At 44.6% G+C, this 26,247-nt stretch overlaps 1 protein-coding gene across 6 annotated transcripts in view; it reads left to right on the top strand.

Moving 5' to 3' along the window:
* HDAC8 (histone deacetylase 8) overlaps positions 1-24,959 on the top strand; it is a 250,889-nt gene extending 225,930 nt beyond the window's left edge. The window contains exons 10-11 of one of the 6 annotated variants that reach the window (XM_032757171.2): positions 2,351-2,456; positions 24,399-24,959. In XM_032757171.2, the coding sequence (XP_032613062.1) occupies positions 2,351-2,456; positions 24,399-24,421 (129 nt within the window). In that variant the 3' untranslated portion in view covers positions 24,422-24,959. Of the gene's footprint in view, positions 1-2,350; positions 2,457-23,578 lie in introns of those variants that run through there. The other 5 variants (XM_032757175.2, XM_058441656.1, XM_058441655.1 and 2 more) reach the window with 5 other exon arrangements.
* Positions 24,960-26,247: the final 1,288 nt, after the last annotated feature.

Raw genomic sequence — 26,247 nt, 5'->3', positions numbered from 1 at the left:
AAGAATGGGTTATGTATGACTGTGCCTACCATGTGGCTCAGTTAGTTAAAGCCAGGTGCTAATGAAACCAGGACAAGAGGATTAATCCCAGTAGAATTGAGTTCTGTCACATAGCAGCCAGTCTTGGTCCCAGCTGACCATCTTGCAACCATATGCTCTTGGTCAAAGAGGGAGCTAAAGTAGGAGAGTGAGGGTAAGTGCATAATAGGCACACATAAGTGAGGACGTGTTGTTCCAAACACTCAGCCCTAATCAAGCAGCTCATGACATGTGTCACTGACAGAGAATCAGCAGTGTCATCTTTGCACCTGGAGGCAGAACATTCCCTCCTCCTGTACCTCAGCTAGGTACCCTGCCCCTGATTTTTATAGCACGTTGATGCCAGGGCTTCAGGTCTCCAAGAGGAGCTTCTTCATTGCAGCTGCCTTTCTTCTGTTGCACTATCTAAGCCTGTCTTTCCATACCCATGAAATGAGTGTACCACTCTGGGGAAGAGGCTGCCTAAGGAGAGAGTGTCACACCTGTTTAAAGCTTTCTGTTCCACAGCCAAGCCCACAAGGTCCTCAAACTTGGACTGAGGGGCCCTCCTTGGCTAAAAATACAAGCCTCTCAAGTTCCTTCAACCATGATACAGGGGAAAGGGGGTAATGGTTCTGGATATGTCCCCCAGGTAACCTCTCTTGTCTGTTCCACATATGAGTTTGGTAAAGCCAATCTCTACTCAAAGCCTTTTCTATCTCTGGAACTCGGGGCTTCAGGTATCAGAGAGTAATAACTCCAGCAGGAAGGACCTAAGCCCCTCTCTCTTTCTAGATCAGTCCACACACACATATACACACACAAAGGGCATTATAAGCATTGGCACAGTCTTGGGCATTTTTCTTTTAATTAAATGTGTAGAGTTTTCTGTCATGGATATGCAAAACCATCTCCCAATCAAGTTACTTCCATGGAATCTACAAAGACACTGTTAGAATCCCTAGAGATTGTTCCACAACATCTCCCACGGTGCCAGATGTACATCCAGACTCTTAGCAAGGATAATTTGGTGACAATGGCAATAACTCTGGATTATTTTTAAGAAGCTCTTTGAATGGCTTCAAAGTCATGATGTATATCAAGATCCTTTTTTCATGCCCTCTGTACCATTTTGTTTTCATGGAATTTGAATTTCCCTGGTTTACTTACCACCTAACAATATCACTATTGAAAGCACATAATGTTAAGGACCATATGCTCTCCCTCTGGAGAGTGTGCACAAATACTATTTCTGTTAAAAACTAAACAGAAATAGTAGCTTTGCATATTTCCCATTCAAAGACTTTTCCCAATTCAATGATTCCCTTTGTCGTGGAGTGTTTTTCACCAAGTCAGCCCTACCAGAGAAGCTGAATCAGATATTGTGACTTCCCGGTGGTCACAAGGAGTCATCTACCAAGCTAGAAATAGAATCCACAAACATTTATTTTGATTCTTTGAATTAAAAAACAAATAAACTCTACTACAGAGAAAGAAAAATTAAAGTAGAGAAACTAGACTTCTTTGCCATTCCTGGGCCAGGGAATTCAAGGTAACCAAAACTAACAAGCAGCTGCCATGATCTGTGGGGACCAAGGAAATGAATAAGACACAGGTGCTGCCTGCCTTCAGGGAGCTGACAGTCCAGCGTGGGGCGATTGGGTCACTGCTGAAAAATCTCTACCCAATGCAGAATATGCCTGTGAACACCTAGAGGACCCCAGAGGAGGTCTCATCCATCTTTACAGTCCCTCTGCAACCAGCACAATGACCTGCATGTGATGTGCAGGCAGGCGCTGTGTATTTAAGGGCCCTGAAAGAAGTACCAACAGAATGCTCTTGGGGTTGGTGGAGAAGGAGGGACAGCTTTGTGAAGGAGGTGACATTTGAGCTGCGCCTGGAAGGATGGGGAGGTTTTTCACAGGCAGCAGGGACTGGGGGAGGGCCTTTGCAGGCCCCAGGAAAGAGCAATGGCAAAGATCCTGAGGAAAGAGAAAGCATGGTGTGATTTGGAAGAGCACCAAGCAGTCTAGTGTGGCCAGAGGACAAGGAAGCAGTAAGAGCTGAAGTTGGAGAGAAAAGTTGAGACCTAAACAGAGAGACCGTTGGACAGCAAGCTAAATAATTTCACAGGGGAATATCACTGAAGGTCTGAGCAAGGGGAGTAGTGATACCACCAAGGCAGGGCTTCCTGCTGCATCATCCTGTTCTGCCCAAGGAGGCCTCCCCTGCCTTGTCGGTAGTATGAGTTTCTTTTGATTGTTTGTATGTGGTTGGTTTGGAGGTTTTATGTGGCTTAATTTGTTTTTTGGCCTTTCCCTTTTCCTTACAGTTTTTCACAGCATATGGTCCTGATTATGTGCTGGAAATCACGCCAAGCTGCCGGCCAGACCGCAATGAGCCCCACCGAATCCAACAAATCCTCAACTACATCAAAGGTGAGCACCGCCCCTCGAGGCCTGCCCTCCTTGTTCCACCCAGTTTGTGGTGGCCCATCAGTGGGGGCTTCCTTAAATACCATTTGCCTTTTGGTAGCTAATCATTTCACTGACTTGGAAGGGAAACCTCTTCTTGGCCTGACAGCTTGTAGCTGGAATTCTACACTGGCCACTCTGGTTGGGATTGTCATTTGGCTGGCTAATGTCACCTCAGAAGGACAAAGAGTTCAGCTTTTGGCACTGCCAGGGGAAAATCAGCTCTAAAGTGTTCCCTGAGACCCTTTTTCTTTCAAAAGGCCAATAGTAAAGCACACTTTAAGATGAGAAAATTGGCCGGGCACCGTGGCTTACGCCTGTAATCCCAGCACTTTGGGTGGCTGAGGTGGGAGGATTGCTTGAGCCCAGGAGTTCAAAACCAACCTGAGCAACACAGTGAGATTCCATCTCTACAAAAAATTTAAAAATTAGCCAGGCATAGTGGCATGTGCCTGTGGTCCCAAATACTTGAGAGGCTGAGGCAGGAGGATCCCTTGAGCCCAAGAGGTCGAGGCTGCAGTGAGCCATGTTCACACCGTTGCATTCCAGCCTGGGCGAGACCCTGTCCCAAAAAAAAAAAAAAAAAAAAAGAGGAAAATTCAAGTCAATTCAGACTTAGCAGGGGTGGGGAGGGGGCTCACAGGCATTCTCTTCCAGTATGTTTGAGTCCTTGATCCAGTAGAGCCTTGAAAGAATGTGGAACTACAGTGAGTAGTCACGGATTCTGATGCCCTGGGAGTGGGTTCCCTGGACTCAGCCAGAGTGCTGCAGATGGGCTGCTGGCCTAGCCTCCTTCCCTTCCCCAAGGCTGGCCTGGAATCATTCTGGCCTCGGGGTGGAGGGGAAGTGGCAGCCATCAGGGCATTGCCCTCCTGATCCCACTGTCCACTGGCTGTTTGGGGTCACTGTCCTCAGCATTCTAGTAGCGCCCCCTCTGAACTCCAGCTGCTTCTTCACAACTCACTTTATCCACCATTCGCATTACGTATTTTTGGCACCCATTTTCCTGTTTAATTAAATGTACATATACGTATGTGTATTTTTTAGATCCTAATTATTTGCCAGAGTTAAGAGGCCAAGGGTATCTTTTTGCCCATCCTGGACAGGGAAATTCCCATGTTTATTCATAAAATGACCAAGATAGCACCAGTTCTCCTACCTTTGAGTCCCTCGCTGGAATATAATCCAACACAAAAAGGAGGCCTGTTCTATGCTGGAGTTAGTCTGAGGAAACACTACACTCGGAGAGTCTTTGCCGCTAGTTACATTAATGCCCTTATCCACTAGCAGAGCCCAGTAAATGACATCAGCAAAGTCTTCATGTCCTGAGCTCATTTAGCCAGAGAAAAGTTTTTAAGCTAAGAAGTCATAGACTCTCAAGGTTATTCTCACAGCATTGCTGATTGTCCCCTCTGAGGCGTCCCCTAGCCCTCAGCCTTCTTGCAACCCTATAGTTTCAAGCTAACTCCCTGTCACCTCTCAGTGGCTACTGACCCCACAAGTCCTTGCTTCCTAACCAAATCCTCCTCCCTTATCCAACTTTTAAGGCCTTCAAAATCCTTCCACTCCTGGCCCTTCTCCAGTTCTTCTCACTGTGTTGCAGCCTTGATGAACACTAGCCATCCAGCCCTAGTTTTCCCTGCTCCCCTCAAACCTGGTACGCATGTCCTGTGTTCCTCAGAACTGATCCTGGACCAGCTTCTCTTACCCTTCTTCCTTCAACTCTGCCATTTTCCCCCATCCAGGCTCTAAATCCTGGTAGAGCACAGACAAAGCAATAGAAACAGGGAAACCAAGCAAGCCTTGCAGCTACTCGCTCACACCTCCATATGTGCAGATATGTGTATGCCCTTTCTTCCCTGCACACATACCCAGGGACATAGCTCCAGAGAGTGGTGGCATCTTGCTATTGAGGAAATGGAAATGACAAGTGAGAGAAGACATAAGGAAGGTAATGCAAAGGGAAGAGAACGAGGAAAGGTAAGAACCCTAAAAGAGCAGAAAATCAAAAAGAGATTTGAGATAAAAGGCTAGGATGAGGGTTGGTGAAAAAAATAATAGATCTCGAAGGACATGAAAATTACATGGAAGTCAAGCTTTTTAAAGATCCTAACAGGTTAAAGCAATATTCTGATTGTAACACAATGAAATCAAACTGGAAGAAAACATATGGACCAGGAATTGGGTCCTACAAAAGCAACTACACGCATGCAAATCGGGACAGCATGGCTTAGCAGCATTTTGCTAAAAGAGAATTAGGGATTTGAGTCAACTCAGAGCTCAGTATGAGTCACCAGGGCAAGGTGGCCTCCAGAGATGCTAACGCAGTATCGACCTCATTTTAAAGGGCTCTAGACAAGTAGGAGCATGTTCCTGGAGGTCAGTCAGGCTGGGGAGAGGACTGGAGCCCAGGCTCCAAGAGGTCTGGTTGGAGGTGCTGGGAGCTTTTGGAGAAGACTCGGGGATGTGGTCTCTACTTCATATATCTGTCATAGAGCAAAGGGCATAGACAGGGTCTATGTGGCCACAAGGCATAGAGCTGGACCCATGGATGGATATTTTAAAAAGGCAGATTTTCATTCAATAGAAGGAAGACATTTTCTAACAATTAGAACTATCCAAAGTGGAACAGACTGCCTAGAAAGGCATGAGGTCTCTGTCACTGGAGATATACAAATAGAAGCTAGACAATCCCTAGGCTGTCATATTGTAGAAGGACCCCTGCCTTGGGGGAGGGTGATTGGACTAAATTGCTGTTAAGGCTCCTTCCAACCCTAAGATTCTAGGATGCTGTACATTACAATGAGAAAATAGAAAAAGAAAGAATATGGTGAGAGTGCAGGGGTTGGCAGATGAGTCACAGTTGTTGGGTGTAGGGAGTTGATGCCGTGTATAGGAAAGAATTGAGGCAGAGAAGAAGAGAAACTACATGGCTAAGAGTGGGTGAGGAGGAGCCAGAGAGGGTAGACAGCAAATGGAGTGGCTATAGAATACTAGGAATGTTCAGACTTTCCATTTAGCCATCCCTTTCATATTGACAAAGTGTTGTTTTCTAGCCATGCAAATTTAGCAGAACACACAAGCTCAGAACTAAAGAGAAAATCAGCTAAACCTTTAAGAAACAAGGCTAGAAAGAAGTCCAAATGTTGCTAAAAATGGCCAGGCTAACCTGCTATACTGATACTGTGCCCCTCCAGCATGGTGACGCATGCTGCCATCAGATAGTGCGTTGCCATGACAATGGTCAGCGTGGAAAGGCTGCTGAATTTTCTGAATTCTGAAAAATTTTCCTGAACCTGTCTACAAGACCGTTATTTGTTCTTGCTTATAAAAACCTCAGTGAAGCTGGTCATTTCTCACTGTACCTCCCCTCCACCTCCCCTCACCCCATGAAAAGCAAAGAGTAGGATGTGACACAGATTGCTTTGGAGAGGTAAGATGGCAATGAGGGAATGAATGGATTCAGCTCCACTCTATGTGTGGGAGTTCAGCCAGCATATCTGGCTTTTTCTCTTTCTTGCCACATCCCTTAGAGGCACAAAAGATGAGACTGTAGCCTATTGGAAATCAAACCTGAGAAGATTCATCTTACAGAGATGCGTTCCGCATGCCACAGGATGACTGAAGGGACAGGCAAATTTAGACCTCAGCTTATCCCATCTTTATTGCCCATTAGTCTTTCTGAGACGAAAAAGACCCACAAAACCATGGAGAGTCCATTCAAGCTCTTAGCTTCACACAGAGAAAAGCTCCTCTCGTGCCAATGAGCTATCTTGAAGGCATGTGTCGTTGTTCATAAGAAAGTACAGGTTAGAGAGCGGATGGCTTAGTCCAGCTCATGACTACTATTGTAAAATCATCCTTGCACCATCTTCATATACTTAAAGCTGGTTGCCTTTCCTCTGGTGAATGTACTCCAGAGGAATTGGCTCATGGTGAACCTTCCAGAGTTGGAATAATGCTGATATGATTAATCCCCAGGGAGGGCTAGCTCCTCAAGCCTGGCTAGCTCTGCATGGGGAAATGCAGATATAGGTAGGAGGCTTTCTGGTCTCTGGTACTGATGACATTCGAATCAAACGGAGGTCCCTAGGAGACTCAGAGCTCCACATTGCAGCCCAGGCCCAATCCTCTTGGGGAGCAGGAGTGGGGGAGTTGTGCATTTGTGAGAATGTGTTACAGTTGTGACTGGAGGTTTCAACACTTGCTCTGTGTTCCCAGAACTATTCCCCAGGTTTGACTGGGAGAGAAAAAGAAACAAACAAGGTCAGGAAGTAAGGAGGAGGAGGAGGGAAGGGGGAGGCAGAAGACACAAGGGAAGAAAAAGGCCTTGCATGCATCTGCCCTTTCTCCCCCTTATTGAAGGAGCCTTAGGATGGCAACCTAACAAACTGATATGGGTGTGGACAGAAACAACGCAGATGAAATAATAATAAGAATAGCTACTATTTATCTTACAGATAAGGAAACTGAGGCTCAGGGAGGATAGGTGACTTGGCCAAGATTGTCTTTATTCATTCAGCAGGTGGTAATTACTGAGCACCTACTGTGTGCCACACACTGTGCTAATAAGCAGTGGAGTGGACATTGGAACCCAGGCCTGGAGTGGAGCTTCAGAGTCAGGCTGTTTGACCTTTATTTCCCTCCTCTCCTTGGCAGCATTGCTCTGTCAAATCTACTCATCATCCCATCTGCTCTTTCCAATCGCCCCTAGTAAACCCTCCTACCTCACACTACATGCCCAGCTCCTTCCATGTGGCTAATCCTAAACACGAAACTCCCTGGAAATGGGAAGAAGACAGCCTTGGGCAACCTTCGAAATTCTGGCCCCCGACATGTACTTTGTAGCCCTCCCTAGGCCCCGCCCCTCCCCCACCATACTGTAATCTGAAGCTTCTAGCTCCCTTTTGAGATGAGTAGAGAAGGAAAAGAGATGAACAGAAGGTAGAAGAAGCCAGCTCATCCAGCTCCTGCTGCCCGAAATGTGCTGTAGCCACCAGACCCAGTCTGCCATTTGCAGTTCCACAGCCCCAATCCGAGGCCCTTTGCACATCTACTGGCAATATTCTTAGGAGAACCATTGTGCTGGGTATAAGCAGCACTTCCTCTGGCAGCCTGACATCTGGGATTGGCATCCTTCTAGGGGCTAGCAATTGGAGCTCAGGATTGCACATATTCAAGGCCTGCTGGAGCCCCAGGCTTGAAGCAGTGCTCCTGCATGGTGGGACTCTATACCATGGAAACTTGGCTTCCTTCCACACTGTCTCTTGCTTCTTCAGAAGCCATGAGGATAAGTTGAAAGGTAGGGTTGGTCCCAAGGATAAACTGACCATTTGCTTTAGGGCTTCTTGGAAGGACTTCAGAGCAGAGTTTTGGAGGATACCTGAGCCAATTTGCATGACTTCAGGTGAAAATCTCTGTGATGTCCATCCTTTATCTCTCTTTCCTGTCCCCTGCTGGCTCTTTATTCCTCTTCATCTCCCTGTGGTCCTTTCCAGGAGCCTACCGCCCGCTTGGGCTTCCTCATCAAGCAAGTTCCTCTCTTTCTTGTTTCGCTAAAGAGTATAAGAGATGGAAAGGCTTCTTGTCCTCATTGTTATTGTTGTTGTTGTTAAACAGAAAAATAAGTTATAAAAATGTCATGCTAAAAATTTTAAAAATTCTGGGCCGGGCGCCATGGCTCGAGCTTGTAATCCAGCACTTTGGGAGACTGAGGCAGGTGGATTGCTTGAGCCCAGTAGTTCAGGACCAGCCTGGACAACATGGTGAAACCCCGTCTCTACAAAAAAATACAAAAATTAGCCGGACGTGGTTGTATATACCTGTAGTACCAGCTACATTGGAAGCTGAGGTGGGAGGATTGCTTAACCCCAGGGAGATTGAGGCTGCAGTGAGCTGTGACTGTGCCACTGCACTCCAGCCTAGGTAACAGAGCCAGACCCTATCTACAAAAAAAATTTTTTTAATCCTAAAATAAAAATGGAGACTGCTCCCCAAAGTTACAGTAACTTAGACAGCAGCTTTTAAGAAACCATGAAAACCCTTGGCATATTACTCATGAAGACTTGGAATTTCTACCTAAATCTGTGAAGTGGGAACTACTGATATTGACAGGGTACAGCACAACACCCTGTGCTGGGTACTTCACATACATGATCTCTTTTAACCTCACAATTTCCTTATGAGGTAGGAGACTGGCACCCGAAGACCTTGTGTAACATGCCCTAATCACGCAGGAAGTAAGTGGTAAATTCAAGATTTGAACCCAGACCTGGTGGCCCTCTTCTCCGTGGCAGCATTGCCCTGTGACATCTACTCATCCTCTCTCCCCTCTGCTTTTTTCCAGTCGCTAGTAAACCTTTCCCCTAGTAAATAAACCCTTTCCCCCTGCTCAGCTTCCCAAAGTGAGCTTCAGAAGCAGTTTAATTTTAAGAGATATGATTGTGTCTCCACTTTAAAGCCCAGCTCAAGCAATCAACACATATCTTTTTGAACCCCACCCCCCTCATGTTGGTGCCGTTGGGAGATATGCGAAGTGTTTAAGACATGATCCCTCCTCCTGATAAATAGTTGAGAAATCTAGGTTAGGAGACAAAACTAAGCCCCTTGGACAGATCAGAATATAATAAGGTCTGACACTATATATAGAAGAGACTGGGCAGTAAGACTTTAGGGAGACTGCTTTCAGAAGGCTGGGAGGATTTGAATAGATCAGAGTAGGGATGCACTTGTAAGTGAGGGAGATCCAGAAGGGTGGGGATGGGGGGCCGATTGCAGGCTCCCTTGAATTTCAGGCTGACTAGTTCATATCCACAGTAAAGTGGAAGTCATTCTAGGTTCTGAAATTAGAGCACCACATGATACAGTGATATTTGGGATGGATGGTGATGGTAGTGCAAGACTGAGACTGCAAGGTCCTGGACTAGAATAGTGGTGGTAAAATAGAAGAAATGACCGAGAGCTGTTATGAAGAGAGTATCGTCACCAGCACTGGGAGGTAGGCCATTTATAGAGGATCGGGGAGAAAGGAAGAAGTAAAGGTGACTCTGAGATTTCCAGCCTGGATACCGACTGAAATGGGAAGCTCTTGGGGGAGGGGACATAGCTTTACTGAAACATATACTTGATGTGTTCTCTTTTGATGTATTGATATACTTGATGTGTTCTCTTTTGATGTATTGAATTTGAGGTGTCGTATGAATTCCATACAGTGTATCTACATGAAAAAATTTGTTGCAGCCAGTTAAAAAGCAAATTTTAAAAGATAATTTGATGACACGAGAATATGCTCATGATTACAATGTTAAGTGAAATGAACAGGATACAAAGTGGCTTACTACCACATTGTCTCAATTTTGCAACTATATTTAGTGTGTGTTTTGGGAGAGGGGATATGCACAGAAAAACACAAGAATGAAGTGCTAACAATAGTCATCCTTGATGATACTTTACCAAAGTAATATACCTTAACAGTAGTTATCTAGAATTGGAATTACAGATGATTTTTATTTTTTTATGCTGTTTCTGTATTTTTCAAAATTTCTACCATGAACGTGTATCGTTTTCGTAGTCAGGAAAAAAAAAGTAATACATGCTGGCAGGGGCAGAGGGCACTACCCTATTACCTCCAGGTGGGGAGTAAAAGTCTAGGTTCCCTACTCAGCCACCATTGACTCCCTGGGGAGAAGAAGGGCACCTCACTATTGCTGGGTGGAGTGGAATTCAGGCTCTCCAATAGACCTCCACTGATACCACTCTGGCCAAAAATGGGAGCGGCACCTTTTTATTGCTCCCCATTTGGCCTCTGCTGACATAGCAGTGGGTGGGCCTCCTTGCCATTGAGCAAAGATGGAAAGTCCTGGCTTTCTACTCTGCCTTCTTTGACACCACCCTGGTGGAATGGAAGGGAAGCCTAATAGCAACCATTTAGTGTTAATATGTGCCAGGCACTATTCTGGGCACTGGCAATACAGAAGTAAATAGAATAGATAAGCCAGGCACAGTGATGTGGGCTGATAGTTCCAAATACTCAGGAAGCTGAGGAAGGAGGATTGCTTGAGCCCAGGAGTTTGAGACCAGCCTGGACAACACAGTGAGACCCTGTCTCTTAAAATAATAAAGGAAATGGGCCAAATAAAGTCCTTGCCCATCATGGAGATTACATTCTAGTGTGGAAGATAGACAATAAACAGCTAAATAAATATTTAATGTTGTTTACTGACAAATTCTGAGGGATGCTATTCAGTAAAGGCCTCTCTGAGGAGGTGACATTTGAGAACAGAGATTAATGAAATGAGGGAAGGAGATTTACAAACTTTGAGTTCGGCCGGGCACGGTAGCTCACGCCTGTAATCCCAGCACTTTGAGAGGCTGAGACAGGCAGATCACTTGAGCCCAGGAGTTTGAGACCAGCCTGGGCAACATGGCAAAACCCTGTCTCTACCAAAAAAAATGTAAAACTGAGCTGGGTGTGATGACACATACCTGTAGTCCCAACTACTTGGGAGGCTGAGATGTGAGGATCAATTGAGCCCAGGAGGTCAAGGCTGCAGTGAGCCATGATTGCACCACTGCACTCCAGCTTGGGCAATAGAGTGAGACCCTGTCTTAAAAAAAAAATGGTAGTGAAGTACATTCTAGATGAAGAGACAAGCAATATCAAAGACCCCAAGTGAAATGGATTTAGTATGTTCAATATAGATATATGTTTCAATGTGTATTAAAAAGAAATATAATTATCAGATCAAACTCTTTGGTTTCAAAGATATTGCTTAGGATGAGGCTGGGGTTTTTTTATGTCTATATAAGAAAAGTCCACATAGGCGGTATGTGAATATGGCCAGACTCTTGACAGTATAGAAGTTTAGGAAGCAGATCAGTCTCTAATGTATATAATATTATTAGCCCCATTTAATAGATGTAGGAACTGAGGCCTAGGGGAGTTAATTAGCCTGTACCAAGTCACACAGCAGGTAAGTGTGGAAAATAGGATTCCACCTGAGACGCTGAGGATCGTACCCAAAGCTTAGAAGAGGAAATAAGGAATTCTCCTTCTGCCTGGCAGAGCTGCTGATTGTTGAGTAAACAAACCAATAATATTCAAAGAGTAGTTGGAGGCCTCTAATATGTTTAATTAAGCATTTTTTGCTTGTGTGCCCAAAGTACATGCCCAAAGTGATTCTAAAATGATCAAGGGGTAGAAGGAAGGTTGGAAATTATTAGGAAAAATAAGGTAAACCACTCAGGGTTTTGGAATGCCTAACTGTTGACAACTTTGTCAGTCTACCTGGAAGCCCTTTAGCCAACTGAGATTCAGGTGCTGTCTTGAGCACAGCCACCAAATCCAGCAGTGCTAAGGGTCATTTTCTGCCAGGGCAAGTGGGCCTAGCCTCCTTGGCCTTGCCACTGAGGGGCAGCTGCTGCAGGATTCTCACCACAGAGTTCCAGAGGAAGGTCTGCAGACCTCCCATCCCATGGTTTTCTGCTATACCTGGACAGGGACTTCCCCAAGCCATGGTCGGGTCATGAAGGAGCTCATAGTCTTTTGAGAAAGGAAAGTATCTTTACAGGCTCCTGGTTTGCCAACAGTCTTCTGCCTCTTTGCAGCTCCAAGCACATTTTGGAGGGAGATTTCACAAAGATTTCTAAATTGAGTTAGAATTTCAAGTCTATTGTGACATGCAAATTAGTCCTGCTTGCCCATTGGCAGCAATGCAGCTGAAGTGCCTAGAGACGGGCCATAAAATGAAAACATCAAAGTGATTAAATGTGCCCGAAGAGCATAATTGAGTGCATGAATAAGAGAAAATAAAACAAATTGATTTTCTCCAGTGCCAGAAAAACAGAATAATTGAAAACAAATAATAGACTTTGAAGTAATCAAAGTGAGGAATGCACCACAGTGACATAGAAACAGCCAGTTGTGGGAGAGATTTATTGTGTTTCTGTTATCATTTTTACAACTTTAATTTCATTAGCTAATAAATACAAATCAATTGAAAAATCAGTCAACCAGAGAGAAGGCAGTCCCAAGCCAAGACTTTTATTCACATCTCTAAAACAGGCTGAGGCGGTGATTCTTAATCTACTTTCATAGGTGCACATTTCTGCCATGAGCTGGAAAACAAGTTCTTGGAGGGCTCTCTGCTTCGGAGGTGTTGATGTTCTGTTCTGACAGTCACTTTCCACATATAGATTTACAGATTCAACTTTCAAAAGGGTCACTTTTATGCCCCGCCAAGATTTCTGACAGACAGAACTACCCAAGTACAAGCATCTTGGTTTACATAGATGACATTTGCATGGCGCTGACCAGCAACTGTGGTCTTACACAAGGTCATCCTGGATTCATTTGGTGATAGTGGTGGTGGTGGCAGCTATGGCAGCAACAATAGCAGGAGCACCTGCTGCTCTCACAATACTGTTGAGCATCTATGGCTCACTGCTTCCAACCCCCGCCCTCATCCCCTGACACATACGTGCACACTAGTGACACTGAAATCTAATCTAAAACCAGGAAGGCCAATCAAGAGTATACCACTCTTTTGGCTTCCAGCCTGGTGACCATGATCCTGGGGAAGATCACAGGAGGGGAGCTGGGCCAGAGGAGACTTCTCATGTTCACTATGGCAATAAGGAACTGGGGACACCAAGCCATGCTGGGCTCACATGCTGAATGATCACAGAGCAATCATGAGACCACCACAGAACCATTTTTATGGCTCCTCCAAGAAAAGAATCCCTCTACCCCACTCTTCAGCTGTTCACGGCTGGGCTCAGTGACCCTTCACTTCAGGATCCACAGTGATAGCTGATGTGACTTGAATTGTGAGTTTTCCTTTCACAGGCCCTTGAGCTCTCTGGCAGCTGTTGGCACTTCTAGATGTTTGTGACACACCCTACCTTCAGGGCTCCACAGTTAGCGACTGTGCCTTTGGCTCCAGTAAAGGTCTTTGGGACCACTGGGACTGTAAACCAGGGTGTGCAGAAGGAGTTGGCAGTGCTGAGACTGGCACTACTTGTTGGCTCAGTCAGGATGGCATAGTTAATAGATTGTGCCTGCCAAGCAATTTGTCCTGGAGAATTTATCTTCCAGGAAGCACCTAGAAGGTGAAGGGAGCCTCTCTGACCTTCTGGTGGCGTCCAAGGCCTAATCATGATATGCCTTGAGGTGAATAGGGGATATTAGCATTTAGGTTCTTTGTGCAAGAGAGCGAGAGTTGGTCTCCAGTTCAAGTCAAAAATCCCAGCTTCCATTTCCCACTGGTGTTTGGGTGGGGCAAAATAGAGCAAATAGCTTTCAAACTCTAAAGCATTATACAGATGTAAGGCTGTATTATTCCTCCTACCACTGCTATTCCCATTATCCTGGATTTCCCAGCCCAGAATTTTTGTCTGAGAAAAAGAAATGTGGAGAAGGCACATCGACCGAAGAACCTCGGAGCTCTGTCTCCAAAACGGCTGGGAGGCATTGCCCAGCCCAGCAGATAGACAACTGCCGGGGCCCAGCTCCACAAGCTGGCTGGCAGGCAAGCAGCCCACTCCTGTGATGTCACCTCTACAGTTACTTGTGCCCATCCCTCCACATGAAGCCAGCAGATTTAGGCACAGGAGGGGAGAAAAAATGAATCATAGGCTATTTTAGAAATTGCTTCGATTCCGTTTGAGACTGCAGTAGTGCCTTGAGAACTAAGACGAGAGCACCCTAACCATCAGGGTAATATCCTCTAAGTGCTGGTATCCTGTAAATGTCAGAAGCCTGGTGGGATTAATCCACAACCTCAGGTTCTAATTCAGGTCAGAGGCAGACAAGTGGTAATTGGCGGTTTTACTTAATTGTCAATTAAAGGCTCTCTGATGACAGGAGGGATCGACATTCCAAGGCAAGCAATGCAGTTGACAATTAAGAGCTAAAAATTAAACAAGCCATCCATATCATCACATGCCCAAGGCTTCACAGGAACCCTTGGTACTGCAATTGTTCCCAGGTAGAAAATGAGGTCCTTGAACCTGGCCATGATGGGGCAGCAGCTGGAAATCTTGCTCTAGCCCTGGATCCCACCAGATCCCCTGCTCTCCTGACAATCTCTCAGAGGCTCCCCACGGCCTCTCAGATAAGGCCCTGGCCTTGATATGGCCTCTGGCCACCTCTCCAGCTGCATTGCCCCCCTCCCTGAACTTCATCCTGTATCCTGACCTCAAAAACTTTGCAGTTGGCTTTATACATCCTGCTCTGTTCCTGCTGCCTGGAACATTCTTCCCTCCTTTGCCCTTCAATAAACCACCTACTCTGTGAAGCCTCTTATGCCCTCTTTTTCTGCCCACAGCACTCTGTACCTACTAGAATTGTATCACCTTGCTGCTGTGGGCTATAATGTGTTTGCCTCCATATATGTCTTCCTCACGAGGCCAAGAACTCCTTCACAGCAAGAACTGTCTTGATCCCCTCTGTGACCCCAGCACCCAGCACAGGGCCTGGCCATTGTAGACATCAGCAAAGGCTTAGGCAATAAATGGACAGAAAAATGGACCAGATTGGGCTAAGGGAGCTGGATAGCTGGATGAGAGCGGGGGTGCACACCATCTAAGATTCTCAGATACCAGAGCCTGCCAGCAGCAGGACAGCCTGGACACCGGCTGCCCAAGAGTAATCCCTACAATGATTTTTCTCAAGATGTGCCTCACGTTCCTCTATATGAGAGACAATCTGAGGTGACACAAAGACATTTTTAATTTTAATAGTCATATTTACTTTAACGTATGTTTTAAAATGTAATAAGCAAGTTGTCTATTATTATTATTATTGCTGCTTATGATAGATGAGGCCAAAATAGGTATTAAAGTTTTTTTCTTATTTTTTAAAATTTCTTTTTAAAAATTAATGGAGACGGGGACTCCCTATTTTCCCCAGGCTGGTCTCGAACTCCTGGGCTCAAGGGCTCCTCCTGCCTCAGCCTCCCAAAGTGCTGGGATTACAGGTGTGAGCCACTGGGCTTGGCCTGAAGATTTAAAAGTAAGTTAATACCCCAAAAAATGAAAAAATAAAAAAATTATATATATATATGTATCAAGGTGACTATTAATACAGCTGTTAAGTAGATATAAAAACATTCCTAAAAGAGGTACTCATATGACAGAAGTTTTGGAAACACTTTTCAACAGTCCTAAATTCACTTCTGTGTTCCTTTGTGGTGCCACCCAACCTCCAAGGGTTCCTGAGATCACACCAGCATCCCTCCAAACTGCTGTGATGCTGATTGTGTTCAGAACTTATGTATCCTAGCCTGGTTCTCCTTTTGTTAGCATGTGTTTGCTCACCTTAACCACATTTATAAGGTCCTTAAGAGCAATGGCCAAGCTTTAAGCCTCTGGGAATTTAATGGGAAAGTGCTTGATCAGCTGCCCTGTAGTCTACAGATGTCTTTTCCTTCAGTGAACAGGTACTGAGCACCTACTAGGTGTCGGGCACTACTGAGGGTGCTAACAGTAGAGTAATGACCAAGACAGCAGACAAGGTCCCTGCCCTCATAGAGCTGGTGAGAGGAAGCCAACAGTGAGCAAATAAAGAAACAAACACACAAGATGTTTTCTGTGCGCTAAGTGGATTGAAGAAAATAAAACAGAATTGTGTGACAGAAAAGGAGTGACTGAGGGGGTGGCTCCTTAGCTTGGGTGGTCCTAAGGTCTCTCAGAAGTGACTTTGGGGTTGAGACCTGTCGACTCAAGGTGACAAAGGTTATGAGAAGAGTTGGAAATGGGGATAGCCAGGCCAGAGCATTCCAGGAAGAAGGAAGAGCAAGTTCAAAGACAGGAGAAGCCCTAAGAGGGAAAAATGATTTCTGTGTTCAAGCCACACAAAGAAGACTCATGTGAGCAAGGAGGGTGGTGGTAGGAGACAGGAGGCAAGGGACCGGCCCCTGCGGGTGAGTAACTTAGATTTTATTGTGATTGGAGGCTGCTAGAGGGATTTGAGCATAGGAGTGATGTGGTCTGTCCTAAGTATTAACAAAATACTCTGGCTGCTATATAGAGAATAGGGTTGTAGGAGACAAGGAAGGAAGCAAGGAGACCAGTCTTGAGGCTATTAGAATCATCCATGTAAAGGGCAAGAATAGTTTGGGGTACAGTTACAGCAGTGAAGGATGGAAAAAAAGAGGTAGATTTGGAATCTATTTTGGAGGTAGAATCCACAGGACTTGCTAATAGATTGAAAAGGAAGGTTGTAAACAAAGGAGGAGTAAGGATGACCCCTAGTCAACGTCATGAAGGAAAAAAAAAAAGCACAAGAGGACTGTTCTATGTCTACTCTGTCCAATATAGTCTCACCACTAGCCACATGTGGCTAAGTTCATTAAAATTAAACAAAATATAAAATTCTGTTCCTCACTTGCACTAGACATATTTCAAGTGCTCAATAGCCACATATGACTAGTGGCTACCATATTGAGCAGCGTAGCTGTAGGATGGTCACATCATCCAAGAAAGTTCTATTGGACCACACTGCTCCACATTAAGAAGATTAAGAGAATAAAAAGACAAACCACAGACTGGGAGAAATATTTGCAAAATTCATATCCAGTAAAGGAGTTCAATCCAAAATACACAAAGAACTCTTAAAACTCAACAATAAGAAAACACTCAATTTTTAAATGGGCAAAAGAGGCTGAGTGCAGTAGCTCACTCCTGTAATCCCAGCACTTTGGGAGGCCAAGGTGGGCAGATCGCTTGAGTCCAGGAGTTTGAGAACAGCCTGGGCAACATGGTGAAACCCTGTATCCACAAAAAATATAAAAATTAGCCAGACATGGCTACATGTGCCTGTAGTCCCAGCTGCCCAGGAGGCTGAGGAGGGAGGATCACTTGAGCCCAAGAGGTCAAGACTGAAGTGAGCTGTGATCACACTACTACATTCCAGCCTGGGCAACAGAGTGAGACCCTGTCTCAAAAAAATAAAATTAAAAACATTAAAATGGGCAAAAGTGAGCCCATTTTTGGGGTGTGGTGGCTCCTGCCTGTAATCCCAGAGCTTTGGGAGGCCTAGGAGGGAGGATTGCTTGAGGCCAGGAGTTCAAAACCACCTTGGGCAACATAGCAAGATCCCATCTCTACAAAAAAATTTAAAAATATTTAAAAAAATAAAAATGGACAAAAGATATTAATAGGCACCTCATCAAAGAAGATATACAGACAGCAAGTAAGTGCAGATGCTCCTCTGCCTATTACAGTGGGGTTATGTCCCAATTAATCCATTGTAAGTTGAAAATATAAGTGGAAAGTATGTTTTCAACTTACAGTATCTTCAGCTTATGATGGGATTATCTAGATGTCACCCCATCATAAGTTGAGGAGTGTACTGAATGCATATTACTTTTGTACCATCATAAAGTTGAAACATCTTAAGTCAGAGACTATATGTGAAAAGATGCCCAATATCATGTGTCACTAAGGAATTGCAAATTAAAATGAGATACCATTACATATCTATTAGAATGGCTAAAATCCAAGACAGTGACCACACCAAATGCTGTTAAGGATGTAGAACTACAGGAACTCTCATTCATTGCTGGTAGGAACGCAATATGGTACAGTCACTTGGGGAGACATTTTGGTAGTTTCTTACAAAAATAAACATATTCTTACCACATGATCTAGCAATCACACTCCTTAGTAATTACGCAAATGAATTAAAAACTCATGTCCACACAAAAACCTGCACATGAATGTTTGGAGGTCTTTTTTGTTGTTTGTTTGGGGTTTTTTTATTTTTATTTTTTTTAGAGACAGTGTTTCACTCTGTCACCCAGGCCAGAGTGCAGTGGCACAATCATAGCTCACTGCGGCATTGACCTCCGGGGTTCAAGCGATCCTCTTGCTCCAGCCTCTTGAGTAGCTCGGACTACAGGGGTGTGCCATCACACCCAGCTAATTTTTTTATTTTGTAGAGACAGGTTCTCACTATTTTGCCCAGGCTAGTCTTGAACTCCTGGCCTCAAGTGATCCTCCCACCTCAGCCTCCCAAAACACTGGGATTACAGGCACGAGCCACTGTGCCCAGCCCTGCACACAAATGTTTATAGCAGCTTTATTCAGAATTGCCAAAACTTGGAAGCAGCCAAGATGTCTTGCAATAGGTGAATGGATAAGCCCGCTGTACATCCAGACAATGGACTATTATTCAGCACTAAGAAAAAATGAGCTATCAAACCACAAAAAGACATGGAGGAAAAATGCATCTTGAAAGAAGCCTGTCCAAAAGGGTTACATACTGTATGATTCTAACCATATGACAGTAAAAAGATGATGGTTGCCGGGCTTCAGGGAAAGGAAGGGAGGGATGAGTCCATGGAACACAGATGATTTTGAGGGCAGTGGAACTATTCCTGCATGATACTCTAATGGTGGATACATAACATTACATACTTTTCAAAACTCATAGAACTGTGCAAGACCAAAAGCGAATCTTAATGTAAACAGTGGACTTAAGTTAATGATAATGTATCAGTATCCATTCACTAACTATAATAAATGTATCACACTAATGCAAGATGTTAATAATAGAGGAAACTGCCTGTAGGGGAAGGGGAAGGAAATATATGAGAGCTCTCTGTACTTTCTCTTCAGTTTTTCTATAAACTTAAAACTGTTCTAAAAATAAAATATATTAATTTAAAAAAGAAAGACTAAAGAGATTGTTCATCAACACCTAACAAAGTACCTGGCACAGAGTAGACACGCCATAAATGTTTATTGAATAAATTGATAAACAAATTAGTCAACCAGTGGTTCAGTAGAACCCAGGCCCCCTGAGTCCCAGTTCAGTACTCCTTCTTGTACATCAGAACTAGGGTAACAGTATAGTTTATTGTCCAAACCAGGATATTTGAGAGTGAAATGGGGTGCCTTAGGTATAAATCAAGACTATTTCAGAGATAACCGGAAATCACAAACTGGGAGTCCACGAGCTACATCTCGCCTCCAAAATTGTTTTGTTTGGCCACTCATCTTAATGCCTCATATGATATTCTTTTAAAATGTCAGTCATTTGCCCACATTTAACACAGTGGAAACTGCATAAAAATGTGAAATTTGGACTTCTCTTGGAAAATGGAAGGACTCAGTCCCATGGGGCCGACAGGCCTGCACAGTGGTGAGTGGCTGGAGCTGAGCCGCAGCCGCCCACTTTGCCAGCAGGTACCTTCCTCTTTGCCACAGGCCCCACCAGTCCCTTTTGTATCTCTTACTCTAGGCCAAGTGTGAGTTTCCATTTACACTGTCTTGGTTTTGTTTTCTTCTGTGGCAGAGTTAAGAAAAAAGGAAAGTATTTCTTACATTTATGTCATGATTCAAAGTAAGAAAATGAAAAAAGGATCAAGAGGGTCCCTTGTGTCTTGCCCCCAGCCTGCTTTACAAACAGTATATTCTTGGCCTCTCTAGGCAATTGAGTCTGCCCGCTGTGGTCTGAACTTCTTGTCTCCCTAGGCCCCAGCCTGTGCTAGCCTTTAGAATTTTCTCAGGCTGCCACCCACTGCTGGAAAAGCTAGATGTGAGGGGAAAACAATGGGCATTATTTAAGCTCGCATTTTTATTGTTACCCCAATTCAACATTGCTCATCGTCAACTTCTTGGTGAAAATTATTTCTGTTGTTTTTCTTAATTGCCTCCAAATGTAACTGGAGAGTGAGGCAGAGCAGCAGAGAGTACAGCACCCACCTTTCCTCCCTGCAAACATGTCTTGTTGGAATGCTTTGACATGGAATTTTGTTCATCCTTGTATTCACTCATTCCCCTAGCTCTGGCTATACTTACAGATGGAAGGACCCTCACTTCACACCAGCGTCCCCTGTAGGTTGTCCTCAGCTGAGGCAACAACACAAGCCAAGGTGTGGAAACAGGAAAGCATGGATGGGGCCCATTTACACTAAGGAGTTGGACTTCATTCATAGGTGGTATGTCGGGAACTGCTAAAGTCTTTTTTTTTTTTTTTTTTGAGACGGTGTCTCGCTCTGTCACCCAGGCCGGAGTGCAATGGCACCATCTCGGCTCACTACAACCTCCACCTCCCGGGTTCAAGCGATTCTCCTGCCTCAGCCTCTCCCCAGTAGCTGGGGCTACAGGTGCCCACCACCACACCCGGCTAATTTTTTTGTATTTTTAGTCGAGATGAGGTTTCACCATGTTGGCCAGGCTGGTCTGAAACTCCTGACCTCAGATGATCCATCCACCTCAGCCTCCCAAAGCGCTGGGATTACAGGTATGAGCCACCACACCCAGCCTTCTAAAGTCTTTTTGAGCAGAGAAGGAATGTGATCACAGCTAGCAATTGTACAGGGAATAGCTCTAGAAGCAGGAGGACCAGATAAGAGGTTGTCGCAGTGACCTGAGTAACAAGAGATGTGACTAAAGCAGAGACAGTGGAACAGAAAGAAGGGGATAGATTGGAGAGACATCTTGATGTTAGGCTTCACAACTCATAAGATGTGGAGAAGGCATGGACTAAGAAATTAAGGATCAAAGATTATCCAGAGATTTTTTTTTTTTTTTTTTTTTGAGACGGAGTCTTGCTCTTTCGCCCAGGCTGGAGTGCAGTGGCGCAATCTCGGCTCACTGCAAGCTCCGCCTCCCGGGTTCACGCCATTCTCCTGCCTCAGCCTCTCCGAGTAGCTGGGACTACAGGTGCCCGCCACCACGCCCGGCTAATTTTTTGTATTTTTTAGTAGAGACGGGGTTTCACCGTAGTCTCGATCTCCTGACCTTGTGATCCGCCCACCTCGGCCTCCCAAAGTGCTGGGATTACAAGCGTGAGCCACCGCGCCCGGCCATCCAGAGATTTTTTTGAGGTTAGGGGGTTGAAACACCAAAAGCATGATCCAAAAAAAGAAAAAAAATGGATAAGGAAATGGAGCTCATCAAAATCAACTTTTGCTTTACAAAAGACCCTGTTAAGGGAATGAAAAGATAAGTTACATACTGAGATAAGATATTTGCAAATCATATATCCAACAACAGATTTGTATCTAAAATATATAAAGGGCCGGGTGCAGTGGCTCACACCTGTAATCCCAGCACTTTGGGAGGCTGAGGCGGGTGGATTATTTGAGGTCAGGAGTTTGAGACCAGCTTGGCCAACATGGTGAGATCCCCTCTCTACTAAAAATACAAAAATTAGTCGAGCGTGGTGGCATATGCCTGTAATCCCAGCTAACTAGGGAGGCTGAGGTAGGAGAATCGCTTGAACCCAGGAGGCAGAGTTTGCAGTGAGCCGGGATCGCACCACTGCACTCTAGCCTGGGTGACAGAGTGAGACTCTGTCTCAAAAAATAAAAATAAAACATATATATAAAGAACTTTCCAAACTCAACAGAAAAAAAAAACAATTAGGAAGTAGTCAAAAGACAAGATATGAAAAGGATATACAGACAGCAAATGAGCACGTGAAAAGATGTTCAACATCATTAGCCATTGGGAAAATGCAAATTGAGATCATAATGTGATATCACTATACATCTATCAGAATGGCCAAAATAAAAACCAGCACCAGATGCCAGCAATAATGCTGAGAAACCAGATGACTCAAACATAGATGGTGGGAATGTGAAATGGTACCACCAGTCTGGAAAACAGTTTGGCAATTTCTTATAAAGCTAAACATGCTACTACCATACCTCCCAGCAATTACTCGGTTGAGCATTTGTCCCAGAAAAATGAAAACTACGTTCACACAAAAACCTGTATGTGAATGTTCATAGTGGCTTGATTCTATAGCCAAAAACTAGGTGTCCTTCAGCAGATAAGTAGTTAAACAGATTGTGCTACATCCATACTGTGGAGTACTACTCAGCAAAAAGAAGCAACAAACTTGATACCCACCACAACTTGGATGGATCTTAAGAGCAGTATGCTGAGTGAAAAAAGCCTATCTATCTCAAAAGTTTATATACTGTATGGTTCCATTTCTATAACATTCTGAAAATGACCAAATTTTAGAGAAGGGTAACAGATGAATGGTTGTGGGGACTTAGAGATGGTGAAGGAGGAGGGATGGGAATGACTGTAAAGGAGGTAGAGGAGGGAAATCTTTGTGGTGATAAAATAGTTTCGTATCTTGATTGTGGTTGAGGTTACATGAATCTACACTTGCGATTAAATGGCCTAGAATTATACACTTATACACACACAAATGAGTGCTTGTAAAACTAGTGACATCTTAATAAGATCTGTGAATTGTACCAATGTCAATTTCCTGACTTGGATATTGAACAGTAATTATGTAAAATGTTAACATGTGGGGAAACCTGGGGAAGTATGTGTAGAACCTCTCTGCACTATTTTTTTTGCAACTTCCTGTTATTCTATAATTATTTTAAAAGTAAAAGGTAAGTACGAAAAAGGAATGAACTTCTATTGATACATGCACAAATCTGCATGAACCTCAAAGGCATTATGCTGAGGAAAAAAAAAAAAAAGCCTATCTTAAAAGGTTACAGACTGTTTGATTCCATTTATATGGCATTCTCAAAAAGACAACACTACAGTGTTGGAGAACAGATCAGTGCTTGCCAAGTGGTGGGGGAGAAAGGAAGATGTGATTGCAAAAGGATAGCACAGGAGATTTGAGGGGTTATGGAACTCCTCTCTGTCATGAATCTATACATATGTTTAAAATCAGATCTGCACATGCACAAATGTCAAATTTACTGCAGATTAAAATCTAAAATAAAAGTAGATAGGCAAGGCCGGGCACACCTGTAATCCCAGCACTTTGGGAGGCCGAGTCGGGCGGATCACGAGGTCAAGAGATCGAGACCATCCTGGCCAACATGGTGAAACCCCATCTCTACTAAAAATACAAAAATTAGCTGGGCATGGTGGCACGCACCTGTAGTCCCAGCTACTCGGGAGGCTGAGGCAGGAGAATCGCTTGAACCCAGGAGATTGCAGTGAGCCGAGATCGCGCCATTGTACGACAGCCTGGGCAACAAGAGCGAAACTCCATCTCAAAAAAAAAAAAAAAAAAAAAGATAGGCAAGTAGTTTGTTTCTGATTTGTTTCTTCTTTCCTTCCTTCCTTTCATTCATCCATTCATTCAGCCACTTACTGAGCACCTACTATGAGTGAGGCACTGTGCCAGACTTTGGAGATCAACCAAAAGTAAGACAGCCAGGCCCTGCCCTCAGGGAGCATTGTTTCTGTTTCAGAGAGGTGGCCAGCAGGGTTTGGAGCCCAGTGTTTCTACTTGGGGAAGTGTGGCAAGGGAAAGACTATGGAGGGACAAAGTGAGCAACTTTTCATTCCTAGAGCCCAGTCCTGTAGGATTTCAAATGATCACTTTTTCCTCAAAGACTCTTAGGCCTGAGATCAGAGGAAAGCCCCCAATCTGTGTTTCACAGGTACTCACAAGAGAAAATGCTAGGAGGGTTGTGCCTTGCTAAGGGAAGGAAGAAAAGTTGGGGGTGGGGAGCATGAGATTTGATGCAGTTAGTAAAGAATGAACTCTGAAAAGTGTTACGAGAGAGAGAGAGAGAGAGAGAGAGAGAGAGAGTGACTTAAAACAACCATTTGTTTAGCTCATGACTCTATAGATTGGCAATTAAGCTGAGTTCAGCTGGGTGGCTCTTCTGGTTCTGGCTGGATACACCCAGCATCTGCAGTCAGCTGGCTGTCAAAGGCCTCAATCGCATGTACAGTAATTGGCTGGTGGTTGCCTGGGTGACAGGGTTCTCTGGGCCATTTGTTTCTCATCGTCCAGCAAGCTATTCTGGTCTTGTTCCTTATGGTGAGGTCACAGAGTTCCCAAGAGCAGCAGAGAATAAGCCCCAAAATATAAGTGCTTTTTAAAAAATAGCTCTATTGGGGTGTAATTCACATACATTACCTGACTTTGAATTTTGTTTTCTCCCCTGTTTGCAGGGAATCTGAAGCATGTGGTCTAGTTGACAGAAAGAGATCAGGTTTCCAGAGCTGAGGAGTGGTGCCTATAATGAAGACAGCGTGTTTATGCAAGCAGTTTGTGGAATTTGTGACTGCAGGGGAAATTTGAAAGAAATTACTTCCTGCAAATTTCCAAGGGGCACCAAGTGGCAGCTGGCTTCCTGGGGTAAAGAGGCAGGCACCCCAGAGTCCTCAACTGGGCCTAGGGGAAAAGGGAGATATCCCACATTTAAAGTTCTTATTTAAAAACACACAGACACACAAATGAAGTTTTTAATCATTAAAAATTATTTTTAAGTGAATTGGGGAGGGGAGTATTTTTATCGTCTTAAATGAAACAGATCAGAAGCTGGATGAGAGCAGTCACCAGTTTGTAGGGCAGGAGGCAGCTGAGAGGCAGGGTTTGGGCCTCAGGACCATCCAGGTGGAGCCCTGGGAGAGAGGGTACTGATCAGCAGACTGGGAGGTGGGAAGAAGTCCACTGGTGTTGTTTTAGTGTTATGTATCTTTGGTTTTTTTAATAAAATCTTTGAAAACCTACCTCTTCGTCCCATTGTCTTCATTGTAAAGCGCCACTGACAGCACACACAGTTCTGAACTTTTCTTCTCGCTGAATTGTCAAGAATAACCCTGTTCCTTCCAATCTCTACTCTGGCCCAGCTTGAGAGTCTGACCTCACTGGGGAACTAGTGTGTCCCTAGCCCAAGTTCTTGGGACAGAGGGCCAAGCTCTGGGTTGCACTGGGGCTGTCCATGGTGGGGTAGGAATATTGGCACTGCAGTCATGGAGAGGGGCTTACTGGCACCCTGGGGAGGAGCTGTCCCTGTCCAGGGAGTGATTTAGGGATGGAAAAGGCGTGTTGGCATGTCAGATCCAAGAGGAGCACTTCCGTGGATAGAAAGGATGCTTCCCAGTTGAGTGTAGACAATTGGCACATAATGAAAAGGGGAGGAAGTTGTAATGTGTGGTGTCACTGCAACCTCTGGGGAGTTGGCAACATGGAAAAATGGGGATGGGGGATAATGGGAGAGATGAGGAAGAGACAACTAAATGTCATGATATTGTAATTTTATTTACCAAATATTTACGAAGCTCCTTCAACTACTGGGACCGGGATGGCAGACAAGCACACAGCCCCATCCATCCTGGCTGTCTAGGAATTCCCAGACAAGGCAAGGGAGGAGGAAAAGAAGCAGATCCCAACATGTTTCCAGCTCTGTTACCAACATGAGCCAGAGCTGTGGGAGCACATTTCTACTTTTCAGTATTTTCCAAATTTTCTCTAGTGGGCACATTTTACTTTAATAACAGAAAAAAATAAATACGTAAACCTAAAAAAAAAAAAACAATTGATCCGCGGGGAGTTGGGGGGTAGTTACAGATCAAAGTCAGTTCAAGACACCCACTGAGGAAGACTTTGTGCTCAGGCCCTGGGGCTGTTCTAATTGCCTGGAAGACCGATCAGTGGGGGCAGTGGCAGGGAGGGGGATGCGGGGGAGGGGGACGCTTTTTAGATCAGTTGGCTTGAGGGTGGGGCAAATTTGTCCCCACCGTAAGCCTGCCTGTCTTACCTTTAGGAAATTGCTGCCGACCCCGCCACCACCCACCCCTTGTGTCTGCAAGGGACCAGCCACAATAACTGTAACAACATGGCAAAGCAAGCATTGGCATATGCCCCATTTTACAGATCATTTTCACTTGTACGTCACTATCCACCCTGCTAGTGGGTATTATCATCCCCACTCTATAGATTAGAAAATTGAGGCTAAGAATGATGAAGTAACATGCCCCTTTTTAAGTGGCAGAGCCAGGAAGCAAAACCCGGCTG

The sequence above is a fragment of the Hylobates moloch genome, unplaced genomic scaffold, assembly GCF_009828535.3.
Source record: "Hylobates moloch isolate HMO894 unplaced genomic scaffold, HMol_V3 SCAFFOLD_7, whole genome shotgun sequence".
Taxonomy (NCBI): domain Eukaryota; kingdom Metazoa; phylum Chordata; class Mammalia; order Primates; family Hylobatidae; genus Hylobates; species Hylobates moloch.
Note: the sequence above shows the minus strand (reverse complement) of the source record. Positions and strands in the feature narration are given on the sequence as shown.